The 17,877-nt window shown below is 38.0% G+C and overlaps 3 protein-coding genes across 3 annotated transcripts; all 3 read right to left on the bottom strand.

Moving 5' to 3' along the window:
• Window positions 1-5,146: 5,146 nt before the first annotated feature.
• On the bottom strand, window positions 5,147-10,502 carry LOC130711913 (protein root UVB sensitive 6). The gene is made up of 11 exons (XM_057561695.1): window positions 9,957-10,502; window positions 9,579-9,863; window positions 9,401-9,511; window positions 9,198-9,317; window positions 8,654-8,755; window positions 8,490-8,562; window positions 8,178-8,258; window positions 8,021-8,085; window positions 7,815-7,916; window positions 7,538-7,720; window positions 5,147-5,760 (listed from the first exon to the last, which is right to left on the bottom strand). Exons 1-11 carry the CDS (start codon window positions 10,254-10,256, stop codon window positions 5,692-5,694), a joined length of 1,491 nt encoding a protein of 496 aa, XP_057417678.1. The 5' UTR covers window positions 10,257-10,502; the 3' UTR covers window positions 5,147-5,691.
• Window positions 10,503-11,883: 1,381 nt separating this feature from the next.
• On the bottom strand, window positions 11,884-14,583 carry LOC130710562 (uncharacterized). Its single transcript, XM_057559872.1, has 3 exons — window positions 13,584-14,583; window positions 12,670-13,479; window positions 11,884-12,287 (listed from the first exon to the last, which is right to left on the bottom strand). The coding sequence occupies exons 1-3, from the start codon at window positions 14,581-14,583 to the stop codon at window positions 11,884-11,886; spliced, it is 2,214 nt and encodes a 737-aa protein (XP_057415855.1).
• A 1,543-nt stretch (window positions 14,584-16,126) lies between these two features.
• Window positions 16,127-16,795, bottom strand: LOC130710561 (putative ribonuclease H protein At1g65750). The gene has a single exon (XM_057559871.1). The coding sequence runs from the start codon at window positions 16,793-16,795 to the stop codon at window positions 16,127-16,129; it is 669 nt and encodes a 222-aa protein (XP_057415854.1).
• Window positions 16,796-17,877: the final 1,082 nt, after the last annotated feature.

Below are 17,877 nucleotides of genomic sequence, written 5' to 3'. Positions count from 1 at the left end.
GCTCTTTGCTCCAATGCATGAGCTCTTAAATTACTATTACAAGGGTTCCACCCGTGTCCCACCATACAACATTTATTTATAATATTTATTTACACCAAATTCAGATTTAAAATTTAATACTAAATCAATACTATAATTAAATTTAATTATTTTCTTTAAATTTCCTAATACTATAATTAAAATTAATGTTTGGGCTGAAAGTTCAAAAAAAAAAATTGGGCTAGTTAAAGGGGTCCAAAGATGAAAAAATCAGTCCGGCCGATCAAAAAAGGCCCAAATGGCCACAAAACCGGCTCTAGCCAGTCAACAAGGGGCTCCAACGACTGGATGACCTGCTCAGCAGGTCACCCCCTATAAAAGCCAAACGTCACCTCATCTCCACTCAACCGTAGCTGTCCTCTCCTTCCTTCTTTCTTCCTTTCTTCTTCTTCATCCTCTCTTCTTCTCTCTTCCTCTAAACCTCTCCCAATCGGCCACCACCACCACCAAACACCCACCACCACCACCAAGCACCCACCACCGCAACCAAAACCCACCTCACCGCCACTTACCCATAACAAAACAACCTCACCGCCACCAAAAGCCCCCAAATCGACTAACCACCACCAAATTGGAGCAAAGGTGGCCCCTTTTCCACCAGATCAGAGGAAAGGGAGCTCCTTTTTGCACATGCAAAGTAATAGCAGTCCAGATCGAAAGTTCCAGTAGTAGATCGGTGACATGCAAGAACAGAAGACCTCAAATCGAAGTTGTGCTAGTTTTTTTTTTTTCATTGTAAAAATTTGATCTTTGAAAATTTTTCTTCCTTTATGTAATGAAATGTTGATTTTTGGTTGTTAATGGTAAAATTACTGTCTCTAATCATCTTCTTTTCTCATTATGTTATTGTTCCCTTGTTTTCTTGTTGATGGATGTGAGAGAAAATAATAATTTTTTAATCTAAGAGTACATATAGTAGGGGCTCTTGCACAAGAGACCCTGCACTGTAGCTAAGAGCCTGAAGGCCAACTCCAACGCAGACAAAAAATAAGAGTCGGCTCTTAAAACCTCCAGCTGGGCTAAGAGCCCAGCGTTGGAGTTGCATTTAGTTCTTTGTTCTTAGCACTATATTTTGATTTAAATTGAAATGCTAATTCAATACTTAAATTAAATGAATGAGAGAAAAAAAAATTAAATTTTTATGCTAAGAACTCAAAAAATAAAACTTCTTATATAAGAACTTAGTTCTTATTTTTAAGAACTAAGAACTTCACGTCATCCCCTCTAGTGGTTAAGAACTCAGTTCTTAGTTCTTAACTCAAAAATAAGAACTAAGAACCTTGCATTGGAGGAGATGACGTGGAGTTTTTAGTTCTTAAAAATAAGAAGTCTTACTTTTTGAGTTCTTAGCATAAAAAAATACTTTTTTTCTCTCTCATTAATTTAAATATTGAATTAACATTTAAATTTAAATCAAAATATATGAAAATAAAAAAATATTAATATAATGGTATTGTTGGACCGGATGAATAGTGCTAAGAACTAAGAACTCATGATTGGAGTAAAATCTATAAAGAGTTGTTTAAGCACATTTGGTCGTACGTGCCCACATGAATAATGATAAGAGCTAAGAACTACTCCCTCCGTTCCTTTTTAAGTGTCGTTTTAGAACATTTTTTTTTGTTCCTATTTAACTGTCGTTTTGATGTTTTAGGTTCCATTTTGTCAATTATACCCTTACTTTTTTAATAACTCCACTTCACATTTTCCATAAAATTCTTCTTTCTTAATAAGTATGAAGACCTTTTTGACTTTATGATTGGGTGAGAGTAATAGGTGGTTTAATGATATGAGAGAGTGGAAAAAAAAACTAACAATCCACTATCTTGGTTGGAGAGATTTATGACTTTATGATTGGGATGTGAGAGGGTATAATGGGAAAAACAACTATAATAACCCACTATCTTGGTTGGAGAGCTTTATGCTAAAACGACACTTAAAAATGAACGGAGGGAGTAACATTTAAGATGTTCTAAGAGCATTTTTATTCATCACCTTCACTAAAGTGTCTACACTTCATTTTATATTATTTTTTACAATTCTTCATAGTTTCACATCATCTAAACCACTTTATTACTTGTTTATTTCAACCCAACAACTCTTAAAAGTTTCTCTAGTAGATCTCACAATCAACACCAAACCACTTTTTCTTCAGTATAATAATAATAACTTTTTTGTTTTTTGTGCACAATTTGAAGAGACATAGTGTCTTGCTGCATACACTAATTTTTTTACAGCATGAAGATCTCATTTGCTCCAATAGTGTGAGACGCTCATTTTCAAGTGTCTTAGATAAGTGACACTTCCATTGAAGATACTCTAAGAATTTAGAAGAATTATGAATTCCACGTCATTCCCTCCAGTGGTTAAGAACTCAGAACTCAGTTCTTAGTTTTTAGCTGAGAACATTGCATTAGACTATCACAAGCGTATTGACTTTATTCATTTTTCTTTCAGTCTTGTTGAAAATAAAACAACTTTCAATTTCAATAAAAATTCTTTGAACTTTTCTACTTAAATTTTGGGATGGCTGTTAAAATTTTACACTTTGTGACTACAGAGTTTCACAAGTTAAAATGTCATAAATGCTGCCAATGATGTTAGAGCTACCATGTGTGAGCCCCTCCATTACCTGGAGAGTGCATAGGGGAAAATGAGGGGATTCTTGTGAAGCTGTGACTTTTCAGTTTTTCCCATTTGCTTTGTGTTGGATTCATTGTTCACTATTCACGATCGAGAAATGAAAATTCTTGTCAGAACGTTAAAATTTTAAAACAGTTTTTACAAAATGAAAACTTTCCTACCCACCACGACACATTTAAGAGACCTTGTGAATTTGGAAGCATGATCTTCTGAGCCATATTTAAAATCGTGCAAGTGCTGACAATGAAATGACATCTTAAAAGATGACACATTTGTATGGTAAATTTGGGGTGGTGAAATACCAGTTCTGCCTTATAACGTGTTTAGATCAATTGAGGGTGTTAATTTTAATGTTCAATTTAGGAATTTTTTGGAAGACTAAAATAATTTACGACAAACATTTTCAATGAAAACTAACTAATACTTTCTCCATTTTAATATAAGTGTTCACTTAGAGAAGATACATATATTAAAAAATGCAATCAATTTTGTTAACTTTTAAATACATAATTTATATTTTCCTATTTTATCCTTTAAAATGTACTATTATTTCTCATCATTTATTTTTCTTATAAGGGCATTATTTAGAAAAACATGAATTAATACTTCATTGGAATTCTAAATGCACAATTATTATTTTCATTGAGGTCTCTGCCTCCACATTTTTTGTGACAAATTACTTATCTAAATAAAAATTGCGTGGAAACAAGAAATTACTTTCATATTGATAGTACACATTATACATTTCGCTTTCATATCTTCTTTTTTAGCTTTTAATATTTATATAACAGAAATGTTTTCTTTTTTCGGTGTAAAAGATTTAAATACTACTAATCAGAAACAGAAATAAAGTAAAAACAAAAATAATTCCTAAACTAACTGTGCTATCAAAAGCGAAAATAGTATACACAGTAGAAGGAGGAGTCTCTCAAAATAGAAATTGATTATTATAATTTGAAAGGTCTTACTCTAAGCCAAAAGATTATTAGTTAAACATATTTACGGGTGACTCATATACGGGTGATATTCACTAAATAGATTAAGGATAGACTTTAATATCATATTAAAATTTAAATGACCTAACTCTACCAAAAAAAATTAGCTTAAGAGATATAATGATTATCTTTATTAAGGATTATCACACCTTTAGTCAATTTATACGGCTTCTAAATGCTTGAACCAACGCTTGAATCAACAAAACCTCCAATCCAAAATCCAAGTGAAGTAGCTGAGAGATGGACTATAAACCGATGGAATATAAGGTGCAATACGCATTAGGTTTGCACCGGTGCCATACCTTTGAGAGCCAATAGCATTACAACACCTGTCACTGAGGCTAATGGGTAACTGGGTTATCTGGTAGAATAGTTTTTAATTATATTTAAAATAAAATATGTAAATGACACAAAAGCCCTCTGAGCCATTCTTCTTCCTCTGCTACTTTCTTCTTTCTCCCTCCAGGCCCATCTCCGCTGGCTCATCTCCCCCGGAATTTGCGTCGCCCACTCAGAAGGCATCGTTGTCCTCTTGTCCAGCGTTTCCATCTAGCCTTGTCGTTGTTCTTCGTTTTTGCGTCCGCCACCATCTCGCAATGTCCAGGGCCGGAGCACCCTCGCTGTGGAACCTCCCTCTATCGCGATCTCTTTCCTCGCCGCGACCTCTTCGCACTTCACCGCCATCGAATCACCAGGGAGTGTCGTGACCAGGGGGCTCACCTCCGTCTTTCTCCCTCTCAAGATCCCTCTCCAACTCTCGAGATCTGTACTCCATTTTCTCTGAATGTAAACGAATGGGACTCTGCATGTGGAGCTGGAGACCAGATCGGTGAAGGGACACGTGGTGGTTGGTCGGAGACGGCGACGGCAGCATGAAGCAGCGCCGCAGAAGGGACAAGAAAGTGAGAGAGAAGTGATAATACAGGTTTGGGACAGATCGTAGAGAGTGCGGTGACTGGCGTCGATTGTTGCCGGCGATGGGAAAGAGATGTCATCGGTATATCATGACTGCAACAGCTCTATCTGGGTTTTTGGGATGCGTATGGTGGGTGAGGGAGACCGGAGATAGGTGGGGAGGGGGAAGAGGGGTGTGCGGTGGAGGACAAAGGTGGAAGAGGGGAAGAATAGAAGGATAATTTTGTAATATGACTTTTTTATTTTTTTTCTAAGCAGGTTACTTTACCCGTTATAATATGTAAAATTTGCTCTTGTATGGTGCAAGACCTAGTGTACACTTGCACCCTAACAGCCACCCTATAAACCAAAATCTAAATTTTCTTATGAAACAATATAAAGTATATACTCTTCTAAATAATTATTTATTAAACATAATTATATAATTATATTCAGGTCACATTTTACGTGTAGGCTTTCTGATATAGTTTCACTTCATTTTACGTTTTAATCAAAATCAAATTTACAAAAAGAAAATCATCCTGCTTCGTGAAAATACAAAATTGGAATGAAAATACTTAAAATCCAAACTTTATTAACTTATTGGTCAAATAAAACGACAAGTATGCAACATGAAGATTGTATCTCAATCTTTTTATGGTTTGTACTTTGTACATGTACAACTGAGAAATCGGCTGCAAAATTGAAACTGAAAAACTTATAAGACAGCAATCCTAGCCCCCCCAGAGCCAAAAGAGAACACAGAACAAAAACAGGAAGAAAACAAAGAATGGAGCAAGACATGGGGTAAAAACATTCAAGAGCATTGGAATCTATATAGTAATATAATACACGGACATGCTTACAACTCACTCCTATAACTAAATCAACCCTCACTGTTAAAAGTTGCCATTCATGCATACATCCTGCCAAAGTTCACATGGATGATGGATCTTGTGAGGAACTGAGGATCAAGGATGACAATAGCATTATTCCCCTTGAGCATTGCAAGTCCTCCTTGCACAGTGGTGATTGTCTGACTCGTTTATCATCTTAAGCAGTCCCAAGAACTTTGGTACTCAAAACCCGACAGCACCCAGCTAAGAATATGATGATATCATCATCTATTATCAAGTTGACACAGCCTAGCTCGACCAGGATTTAAAAGTGATTCTGACATAGCCCAACCCTACAAGCAAATAGATTATAGATAAATTATCTTTGTACAATACCTCTGTACAAAACTAGTACAACAATGAAAGAAAAAGGATAAGAACAAAGAGAAGTGGTGGTTGACATGATATAGAGATATGAAGAGAGAAATATACTTGTGCACAAAGTGACATACATTTTACAATTTTAATTTTCCTTTTGTAACAAAAAAAAAGTGTCATACATTTTTGTTATATGAATTTCATAACTATATAGATTACATGTATTTGGCTTTTGCAATGATTTAACAAACATACACAAATAAAATAAAATCTCATAACTTGATGTTGACCGTGGAAATGGACCCTAAAATGTCTATTATTAACAATTTACAATACGATTGGTTACAGTTTACATTATCAAGGTGGCGATCTTCCACCACAAAAGTAGAAGTGTTTCTAGATGTTAGCATGTTTGGATAAACGTATTTTTTCTCATAATCAACGCTGACACCCGTAAGCTATTCACGTACATTTCTCATCAAAATTAATTCTAACTTTAGAATAAATTGTAAGAGTGTTTTTCCAAACATGCTAGCTATCTCTATTGTAACTATGTAATTATAAAGTACAGGATGAAGATTAGCATTAACCAAATTCTAAGCCAACAGCTTTATTTTAAAGGGAAAAACTTAAGTGCACTACCATTTGTGCTGTTGGTACTGTTCTTCAATCATAAAACGACACCTGGCCTTATTAACCCCTACACTATTGAGTTTTCAAATCAATTCTTTTCTCCCACACGAACTCCTTTGTCCTTTTTCTCTGTAACCATGTTTCCACCGAAAATTAGAGTATATCTCCTCTCTTTTAACTTGTGATGGCTTTTTCTTCATTTTTAAAGACAAGAACATTGGGAATCCAGTGCCATAAACCTATGAAAGAGGGTATGAAACTTATCTTCTCAGGCTCTAGAGTGACAATATTAGGGATTGAAGAAACATTTGTGTGAAGAAGTAAATATCTGGAATCTCAACAAAAAAAATTATGGCGGTGTCAAAAAGAACAGAGGGCTTTCATATGAAGAAATTGCAATCAAGTAGGGTGATCTTGCAAAATTGGTTCTGTAATCCACCATGGCGGTGTCAAGGCTGCTAAAATTTAAGAGCTCGTGCTCTTTCCATGGTCGTCCATGTCTTAATGTCTGGGACAAGCACTTCAATTGACATCTGCGGGCTTAAGGAAAGGCATGTTGTGCGGTGTGGTAGGGAGATGGAAGGTTGGAGAGGTTGGAGGAAGAGGGAAGGATCAAGGAAGATGTGTTTGCAGATTCCAGGATATGGAGCCAAAACAAATTAAGTGCAATTCCAGGTGTCATTTTTTGATTGAAGAACAGTACCAACAGCACCAATGGTACTATACTTAAGTTTTACCCTATTTTAAAAACTTCAAAAGAAATCCTTCCTTCAGTACCTTTGGGAATTACACAAACCAGTGCAATGCTCGAGGTATACTCACCCAAAGCAGGGCATCAGTAACAAGCCAAGGGCTTAGATGACCAAGCTCAAATTATGGGATAGAAACACTTGCGAGAAACTGAATTAGTAGTAGTACCTCTTCCTACCCCATGACCCAGAAGAAACAAAAATCCCGTTGACTAGGATGGACAAACAGAAGGCCATCCACATGTCCAAAAATTTAAGACCTCAATACTAACAATTACATTTCAAAGATAGCATGCAAAACCAGGTACACAAATAATGCAGAGTAAACATGATATGATGCTGAACAAACAGATAATTTTGCTCCATTTACCTGCTCCTTAGCTTTATTCTTGAAAAGCCCATAAGAATTTGCCACGACCTTGCAAGAATCAGCAATACAAGCCTCAAGATCAGCAACTGTGAGCATCACATTTGAGTTAAGATCCTCCCTTTGCTTCTGAGATGAGACCTTATTTTCATTCGATGATTTTATGAAACTCAAGAGCACGTGAGCCTGCAGAATAAGGTTATTTAAACTTTTAAGTATTTTTCAAATTAAGAATTCCCCAGCTCTTCAAATAAATTTGTAATAAAGCAATATATCTCACGTGGAATGCTGCTTTTAGAATATCGTCTGACTTCGCCTGAGCCTTCAGCACAGCATAGACCTTATATTTTGAAGGGTCATATGTCACAATATACCTCTCCTTCTGTTACCAATATAAGAGAACAGAATAATTGTATTATATAGCATCACCAATCCAGAAATAAATATAACAATAAGTTAATTTTTAATCTCTCAAAAAAGACATACATCGAACAGGGGCTCTATGGCAACATATGCACTAGGGTCTCGGAATGCCTCCTTGATTCTTGATCCTATAGAAACATTTAAAAGGAAAACTTCAGTTTTAATTTTCGAGACATTGGCTGCAGTTGACATCTAAAAACCTTTCAGTCCATTGATTTACCTAGAACAACAGGCCTATCTTTCCAGGGAAAACTGAATATATTCTCATTCATATTGCCCTCCTGCAAAGTGGGAACTCGTCCTGAAATGGATTAGTTTATTTAAAATATGAGTGAAGGTGGAATAGTATATCAAACCAATTGCTTGTATATACGAAAATGACTATACAAGAGAAAACAGATTGATCGATACGAGTAGCATGGATTGACTATCTGATATGTCAAAAAGATACACAATCACTTCATTATCTCTTTTATTTATTTATTGTGTTGGCACGTCAGATGCTAGGACATCTACAGCACTGTTAAGATACCTGTCTTCAGGAAGGCCTCTACTGCCACACTGAATCTTGCTGAGTTAAGTGTATGCAAAACCACAGACTTTACCTATTAATGCAATAAATAAGCTTTAGTGACACAACCACAAGATTGGAAGTACAGCTATATAAGCATCAAGGTTAGAAATACAAAACCAAACCTCTCTATAAGAACTAAGGATATATCCACATGAAAGGAGGGAAAACGTGGTGACAAGCGACGGATTCCTTTTGGAAATCCATATGCTCAAACCAGTTCCTAACTGCAAATTAGGGAAGAGATTCAGCATTTCATTTCATCAAAAGGGGCAGAAAAAACAAACTAAAGCTTACTAACATGGATGATACGATTCTAAAGGTTTAAAAAAAAAGTAAGCTTGGAGATATATTAGGGACATGAGAAGTGCTGGCATTTAGAAAGCATAGGCTTACAGATCAAGTGGCTTTAGTGTCATACTATAATACTGACATGTGATGCAATCAAAACATGTTTATACCCAAGGAAACCCAGGTACAAAGTTTAGATTAATTTTCTTCTTTTCATTGTTTCATTTGGCAGACAACGTGAGAATCTTTCTTTCAGAACTATTATTGTTCCTTGTTTGAATTTTCTGAAACAATCCTAAATTTTTTAATTAAACTGGCACTATCCAAAATTTACCAAACATTACAGTTAATAATTGTTATTGAAGTTCATAAACATACCAGGTCCGCTATATTGCCAACACATTCTCCTTTTGCAGTGACATCCCCTATGTTTTCTCCTTTAGCAAAGGCTTTGTAAATTGGTGTCCGAGTGGATGTTGATGTGACAGCAGCAACATTCTATGAGCAGAAATAAACAAATAAGCATTGCTGAGCAGACATGAAACTGAATCGAATGAGTCAGCAGAAAAAAGTAATCAAACCTTTGCTACATTAGCAGCACAAGCCAAAGGAAGAAATAGATGTGGCACTGCAGCAGTTGCCAGTTCCACTCCGGCACCCAGCTCCATGAGAAGATCACCTGCAAAGCGCAGCTGTAAAGAATAACTTAGAGACAGCAATTGTGGGAATTTGTAACAGAAAAAAGTAAATTAGTAGTACCTGTTTGAGATCATAATCAAATTTTTTTCCTTGGCGTGCAAAAAGCATCTTTCCCACACGACCAGCACCATCCTTGAGAATCCAGTTGATAGCTACAGCACCAGGAGTGGCTGTGTTTCTAGAGACGCCAACTGAAGTCAAAAGGGTTTGAGTAGTGAAAACGCCCATTGCTCCACCGAAGAAGTGTTTTAATGCCCTCCATGTCATGTACGGCACGTACGAAGGGGTAACACTGTCAGGGAAACCTTCAGGAACAACATAGGATCTCACGAATGAAATCAGTCCCTGCATACATTCATTCAATTCATCAACATGTTGTGATGCGAAATTCAATTCCTATTTATTTATGGAAACTAACTAACTAACTAACTAACTAACATCGATTGGAGGTTGAGGGGTTTGCAAGGTGAGAGAGCGAAATGAATTCTTCTTGAATTGGCCGGAGGAATCAGTCTCAGCGAGATAGTCCCAGCGGCGGCCGTCGATTTCCTCGCAGCAAATCAACCTGGTGGTGGGTTCGAGGAGCGGGGAGGCCAAATTGGCGCTGATACGCAGCGTTTCGCGGACGAGAATCTCCTGAGAGGATGGTGGTATGGTGGTGGTGGCCGTGGAGGAGGGTGACTTGTTGGAATTGAGATTCAGATTCATGGGATTCATGGGATAAGGATTGGGAGCCATCACTATTTACATGCGCTTGGTTTTGCTTAATGCAGTTCAGAGAAGAATAAAAGGAAGGAAAATGAATCGCATAGGTTTCATCGAAAGACATGAAAAATATGGTGGAGTACTGAGTGAATACTGAATAGAATGAGGGAGACAGGTCACGCCGGCCACAACACAGGAACAGGTGGCTGTCTATCATCAATTCAGCGGACCAACTGAGGTTTCTCTTCTATACGACGTCGCTTCCCTTTCCCTTTCTTCTACTAATACTTTGCAAAATATACATACATTTACATTGTTTGATATATATATTGTGCTAACAAATGGTTTAATTAATTTGTATTTCATTATAAGAGTGAAAAGAATATAATTGAATATGGACACAAGGAGATTTTTTTATTATGGTTTAGTTAATGTCAATGGCATTGGGGGAGGGAGAGAGTAGTGCACCTACCCTTAACCCAACTAGTTAATGGAATTCACTACTAGTTCAAATCAAACAATTAAACTCAACTAGGGATGGCAATTTCTACCTGCATATGGGGATCCTCGTGGGGACTGTCCCGTTTGGGGCCCCGATCTTGGGGAATTTTTCCCTGTGGAGATGGGGATGGGGACAAAAATTCCCCCGAGATAAATTTGGGGATGGGGGTGGGGATCACCCTTCCCGCCCCGCGGAATCCCCGCCCTGTATACATAGGTAAAAAATCAATAATACCATAATACCCTTAATAGTAAATTAAATGTTATTTGAACTTCATTATATATTTTCATAGAACTTGACATGTTTCATTCTCATTTGTGATTTTCATATTTAACTATTTGTAGTCCACGTGGAAATTTAAGTATTTTTATATTTAATTTAGTTTTATTTTATTTTTAATGTTGTGTTAATGGTCCCCATGGGGATCTGCGGGGACCCGTGGGGAGGTGGGGATTGGGGATGGGGAGAAAATTCACCCCGCCACGGGGATGGGGAGTGGGGATGGGGACATGAAAGAGACGCGGGGATGGGGACGGGGGAGGCACTCCCCGCCCCCGCCCCTCGCGGGTGCCATCCCTAAACTCAACTTACAAGAGAGGTTCAGAATTAAGGAACCATATCCATCCACATGTGCTTTGTTCGTTCTATTACTAGTAAGGGGAGTGGACTTGGCACTTGGCACTTGGCATAAACTTGCCACATGTCCTTCCTCTACCACAGGCCCACCAGCAATTAAAGCTCGTACTTTCCCCCTTCACGACACACCAATTCCGATTCCAATACGTTACTTATTTCAAATAATTTATCACTAAAATTGCTTCAAGAGATAGTCTTGATCAAGGTATAACTGTCACAATAGTGTTATACCACAATCCATATTAGTGAATCCTGGATAGCGGCCGGCCCCAAAAGTGGGATAGCGGATAGCGGGATAACCGCTATTTTGATTTTTTTTAAATATAAATAACAGTTTAATTCAATATACATATAAATACTAAAACATGACAAATATTACTTAAAATTCATAACATTCATAATACCTAATAGTCGTAAGGTTTAAAAACTAAAGAAGTTCAAGCCTCCAAGATTTAAAACATGAAACAACAACATTGAAATTTAAAATAAGAGTTACTAGACTCCTGGCTACATAAGAAATCATCAATCATCATCTTCTTCTAGCTCGGGATCCTCTTCATTGTCACTTTCACTTGTGTCCGTGTGGTAGATTTCTTCCCCCACCTCCTCTTCCTCTTCACTTTCCTCTTCACTTTCCAAATCAACTTCTTCTATCACCGCTCCCTTGCCTCTTCTTTGTCCCCTCCCTCGGCCTCTAGTGGTTGAAGTTGAAGGCCTAGACCTAGTAGTAGAAGATGTAGTGGCAGCATCAATTCCCCTTTTTGATGTCCTCCTAGTATATGTCAAGGGCTCATCAACACCTCCTGCATTGGCAACATCTCCCAAAGTTAAGTCATCATCTTCAAAAACCAAATCATTTTCAGCATGTTCTTCTCCATCTCCACCCATTTCTCCCAACAACCACTCATTACTATCATCAATGCCATCTAGGACAATGGGGTCAATGGCATCACGACTAAATCTTGCAACTTTTGATGCTCAAGACGACTCCTCTTCTTTGAGTGAATCTATATTATAATATAAAATAAATGTTAGTTTCATAATTATTTTATGAAACTCTAAAGTCTAAACTAATACTTTATAAAAATAAATAAATAGAGTATTAACTTACATGCTCAAAGATACTCCAGTTTCGCTCACAACCGGATGAACTGCACGTCAAGCTTAGCACTTTAATAGCAAGTGTCGTCAAATGAGGAGTACTTTGTCCAAAGGACCTCCACCACTCAGCTACAATGATAATGCAACATAAGTTAGTTCATGATGCTTGAAGATTTAATCTAAATAAGGAGCATGATTCTCACTTACCAGGAGACATTGTTTTCCTTGCTCTTACGACTTGTTTCTTTCCAAAGAAGCCTCCAGCCACCTTATACTCAGCCAATTCAAGCACAACTTTATCATTCACTTCATTATTCTCACTAAGTACATCAATACATTTGTAGACACCATCCATGATTTCTAGATTACGATCCATATCCGGATTATCATAAAAGTATTCTGGATTCAGAAAATGTCCCGTAGCATGCAATGGATGGTGAAGTTGACATTCCCACCTATTATCAATTATTGCCCAAATCTCCTTGTACTTGCTTTCATTTCCTTTAAAACCACTTTTAATAGCCTCCTTAGCCCTATCCATAGCTTCATATATGTAACCCATTGCCGGCTTCCTTTCATTATCAACAAGCCTTAGGACACCCACCAATGGCCTCATAGACCTAAGACAATAAGCAACGTCATTCCAAAATGTGTTCATGAGAACCACATTTGTTGCCCCTTTCCCCTTAGTGACTTTAGCCAAGGTAGTCTTTGTCCAATCATCGGAAGTGAACATCTTTCTAAGGTTGTTTCTTTGAGTGTACAACCTTCGCAAAGTGAGAAATGTGGTGGCAAATCTTGTAACTCCATGTCTAACCAATTCTGATTTGTTGGTGTACTTTCTCATGATGTTCAATGCCAAAGTGTGATTATAGAAAAAGCCAACAAGACTTATACCCCTTTTGATGGTCTCTTGAACTCTTTTAAGCTTGACAATGTCTTCTAAGATCAAATCAATGCAATGGGCAGCACATGGAGTCCAAAATAAGTGCTTCCTCTTAGCTTGTAGAATTTTACCTAAGACCCAATTCCAAATTAAAAAATTGAAATGAGCAAGAGCAACACATTATCACTAACAAACTAACAAAGTAATTAACGAAGTAATAGTTAACGTCACATACCGGCCAATACATAATTGCTTATGTTGTCGGTCACCACTTGCACAACATTCTTCTCACCAATCTCCTCAACAAGGTTGTCCAAAAGAGTGAATAACTTTTCTCCGGTCTTCATGTATGAAGATCCATCAACACTCCTAACAAACATAGATCCAGCTGGGCTATTCACTAGAAAATTTATCAAAGTCCTTTGCTTCCTATCCGTCCAAGCATCGGACATAATCGAGCAACCATACTTTCCTCTCTCTTCCACATTTTTCTTCATCAAGTTTTCGGTGTATTCCAACTCCTTTTTTAGGAGGGGAACTCTCATCTCATGGTAGCTTTGAGCTTTCAAGTGAGGGCCATAGTTTCCAACGGCCTCAAGCATCAACTTGAAGCTCTTTGTTCGCACAACATTGAATGGAATGCTATTCCGAATAAAGAATCTAGCAATATATTGGATTGTCCTTGCTCTAGCTTCTTTATCACATGCATCAATCATGCTTGTTTGCTTCTTAGATTTTGTCAACTTCAAGCTTGTCTCCGGATCTCTCATAAAATGTAAATCCAAGGGGCCTTTAACATTTGGCTTCTTAGGAACAGTAGAGGAAGCCCCACTTGAACTTATAGGTCTTTTCCCACTTTTAATTGACACAATTTCTTGCAACTGATCTTCTTCCTCTTCATCTTCATGCAATTCAATCAAGTGTTCTTGTTGCCCTTGTTTCTTAGAAAGAGCTTCCTTCAACAACAGCACCACTTCTTCTGGAACTTTCCTACATGAATTACAATCTCCCTTTTTTTTCATTTGATGACGTTTTGCCCTTGTAATTCCTCTTGAAGTTGTCACCCCACAGAAATCACATGTTACTCTCTTCCTATCATGTGGATTCTTCAAGTTGTTCCACTGCCATGCTATATCAATGTTGTCTCCTATAGGCTTGTAAAGCCCATTTTCAGACCGCTTGCAGTTGTTTACAACTTCACTGTTGTTTGGTTCAACTTCAGAGGGGGATGCCATGGCTGGTCATATAGGAAAGGAGAAGAAGTCAAGAAGAGAAATAAGATATGCACTATGCAGCACTTACTGAAGTCAGAAATCAGAATAGGGAGTGAGCATTACTAAAACAGAGCATTATTGTAGTGAAGAGGAAGTGAGCACAAAACCAAAAATAGAAACAGAAAGAGGGGAAAGAAGAGGAAAACAAAATAAAACAGAGTATGTTAACACAAAACCAAAAGAGAAAGAGGGGAAAGAAGAGGAAAACGAAAAACAGAGGGAAAGAAGAGAAAAGTAGAAAAAAACAGAGAGGGAAAGAGAGAAGAAGAAAACGAGAGAGAGAGAGAAGGAAGAAATTAAGAAAACAAACTAACCTCTGTCGCCGGAGAAGAAGCTCTCGCCGGAGAGCTTGTCGCCGGAGAAGGAGTGGAATGAGCAAGGAAGTGAGGGAAGAAGCAGAACAAACGAGCAAGGAAGAGTGAAACGGTGTGAATGAACGAGTGAGGAAGAGAGGAAGCATAAAGTTGACCTAATTCCATTCAAAATCCCAGTTTTGCCCCTGACTATAAAACTCCAACGGTTTAAAAATATGGGTTTTGGGTCATTTACCCATCAGATCTGTTAGCGGCGTTATTGGCCGCGATTGAGCCGCGATTCGCGGTGCGACGCATTTCCGCGACGCGATTAGCCCAAAATCGCGGGGAGCGGCCGCTACGCGACGCGACGCCGCGATAGCGCCGCTATTGACTACTATGCCACAATCAACGCGCAAAACAATATAAAATTGACTAATGAGTTTTTTTAATTCAGAAAGAGTTGAGAATCAAACGTCAAACTACTTGTTTAAGGAATAAAGGCTTAACCACTACGCCAACCTTCGGAATACATGTTGATAATTAACAAAATCATACTATTTCATTGAACTTTTTTAGTTTCGATTTATCATTAATATGTTTAAAACAATTATTAATGTTTAGGTAAATGTAATCCGTAAGTTTTTTTTTTAGACAACCAACATATCATTTCATTAATTAATCAGAAAGAGACATAATGTCTTGGAGCACGGAGTGCTGAATACAAACAGAAGTAACACCTACCCACACCCTATTGGCATTTGACAAAGAGAATCTAGACAAATTATGTACTGCCATATTTGCAGTCCTACTTACATGAACAACACTACAATACTGAAAATTAACACATAAATCAGGAGTAATGATATATACATACCTCATATGTTATACACTTCATTTTCACATATTTTTATTTTTATCTCTCTCTTATTATCATCTATCACATCTTATACTTTCTCTCTCTTACTTTTTCTTTTCTTCCTATCTCTCTCATCCTCCACCTCTTTCCACCTCAAAGATGAGGTGTGGACAAATAATTATCCCATAAATCAGTTATGTCTTGTAAGATAAAAGCCTGATAAGAACCATGAATATCATGTCGCCTAACAGCATCCACCACTAACTTGCAATACTCCATTTCAATTGAGTGAAAACCATGACTAAGTGCAAATTCTGCTCCAAATTTAAAGCACATGATTCTGCATACTCAGCTACAAAATCTGCAATAAGGGCCTGTGTTGAGCAGCTATGGCGTTTCCAAAATGATTTCGGATGACAACCGCCAAACCCCATGATGATCCCGATCCAGAAGCGTCAACATTCACCTTCACACAATAAGACGGAGGCGCATTCCACTTCTGTTTTGATCTGTCCCTAGGTGCTGTACTGTGCGTCTCCATCTGCTGCTGCGTTTCCTTGTATGCGTGCAAGGTATTCATTGCAAGAGAGACCACACCCATCTCAGAGCTCTCCTTCTCATCAAAGCACAGGAGGTTTCGTGCCCTCCATATATAGTAGCAAACTGTAGCAAAAATTTCCACCACCTCCTGAGGCGCATCAAGCAACAAAGAGCAGCACCATTCACCAAAACTCTGAGATAGATCCGCAGGCCATGAGAAACCTAGAGGAGATGCAAACCACATCCGTCTTGACCATGGGCAATCACGTAAAGCATGTTCAACGGACTCCGCAGCTTGATCAAACCGAGGGCAGAAAAGTGGACAACGAACACCCTTATTCCATAGCCGTTGCCTCGTCGGGACAATCCCTTTAAGCACTCTCCATAAGAAGTGGCGGAACCGAGGGACGATCTTCAAGCTCCATAGACGCTGCCGCACATCATCCCTTACCACTGTTGAAGAGGACGTAGCACCCTGCATTTGCCAATTTTTAATACAGTGATACGCCGATTGGACGGAGAAGAAACTTTTGGTGTTGCAGCCCAAACCAGAACATCTTCATACGTCCGTAATGTTAGAGGAATTCTTTCAATTTGCATAGCCTCAAAAGGAAGGAAAATTTGCTGTATTAAAGATCCTTTCCAGGAACCTGTGGTATGATCAATTAATTCAAAGACATGAGAAAGGTTACACCCATCAGGTTTAGGTGACCAAAGTCTAAATCCTTGTTGACTAGGCAGCCAATTATCATCCCATATCTGAACCCCCATGCTATCTCCAATACGCCAATAAGATCCCTTTCTCACAACCCAAGCTGCCTGCTGTATACTCCTCCATGTATAACTTGGTAAATTCCCCACAGGTGCAACAATAAAATTATTCCTTGGAAAATACCGTGCCTTCAAGCATTGATATACCAAGGATTCCTTGCAGGTGGATAACGAGTAATGATATATACACACCTCATTTTTTAAACACTTCATTTCCACCTTTTTTATTTATATCTCTCTCATCTTATTATCTATCACATCTCATATTTTCTCTCTCTTACTTTTTCTTTTCTTCCTATCTCTCTCACCATTCCACCTCAAAAGAGAGGTGTGGATGAAACATTACTCGGTGGATAACCTCCATCCCTGTTTTGCAAGAAGGGCATCATTAAAGGCTTTAAAACTTCTAAATCCCATCCCTCCATCCTTCTTGGGTTGACATAAAGAGTCCCACTTGACCCAATGTATCTTCCTCTCACCTTGTTTGCTTCCCCTACCAAAATTTACAGATCATGCTTTCTATGTGATGACATAAGCTCAAGGAGTCAAGGGTAAGGAAAAGCAACTCATCATATAAGTGGGGATCGCCTGAGCTACAGATTTAATTAACACCTCCCGTCCAGCTATAGAGAGTGATTTTTCCTTCCATTCTTTTAGTTTCTTCCATACTCTCTCCTGAATGAAATTTAAAAACCTGAGATTTTGATCTCCCAACAAAAGCAGGTAACCCAAGATACTTTGACTGAACCTCAACTGCCTTGCAATCTTCTCCGTAAGTTAACACAAGAAAGA

The sequence above is a fragment of the Lotus japonicus genome, chromosome 4 (assembly GCF_012489685.1).
Source record: "Lotus japonicus ecotype B-129 chromosome 4, LjGifu_v1.2".
NCBI lineage: Eukaryota > Viridiplantae > Streptophyta > Magnoliopsida > Fabales > Fabaceae > Lotus > Lotus japonicus.
The sequence above is the reverse complement of the archived record's forward strand: the minus strand, read 5'-3'. Positions and strand labels throughout refer to the sequence as shown.

Coding starts and splice junctions, on each gene's coding strand:
- LOC130711913 (XM_057561695.1), bottom strand. CDS start 10,256: ATGGCTCCCAATCCTTATCCCATGAATCCCATGAATCTGAATCTCAAT. Junction 8,086..8,177: donor AGATAGGCCTGTTGTTCTAG/GTAAATCAATGG, acceptor ATGTTTCTATAG/GATCAAGAATCAAGGAGGCA. Junction 5,761..7,537: donor AGAATAAAGCTAAGGAGCAG/GTAAATGGAGCA, acceptor ATTTGCTTGTAG/GGTTGGGCTATGTCAGAATC.
- LOC130710562 (XM_057559872.1), bottom strand. CDS start 14,583: ATGGCATCCCCCTCTGAAGTTGAACCAAACAACAGTGAAGTTGTAAAC. Junction 13,480..13,583: donor AAGCAATTATGTATTGGCCG/GTATGTGACGTT, acceptor ATTGGGTCTTAG/GTAAAATTCTACAAGCTAAG. Junction 12,288..12,669: donor AAGGAAAACAATGTCTCCTG/GTAAGTGAGAAT, acceptor CCATTGTCCTAG/ATGGCATTGATGATAGTAAT.
- LOC130710561 (XM_057559871.1), bottom strand. CDS start 16,795: ATGCAGGGTGCTACGTCCTCTTCAACAGTGGTAAGGGATGATGTGCGG.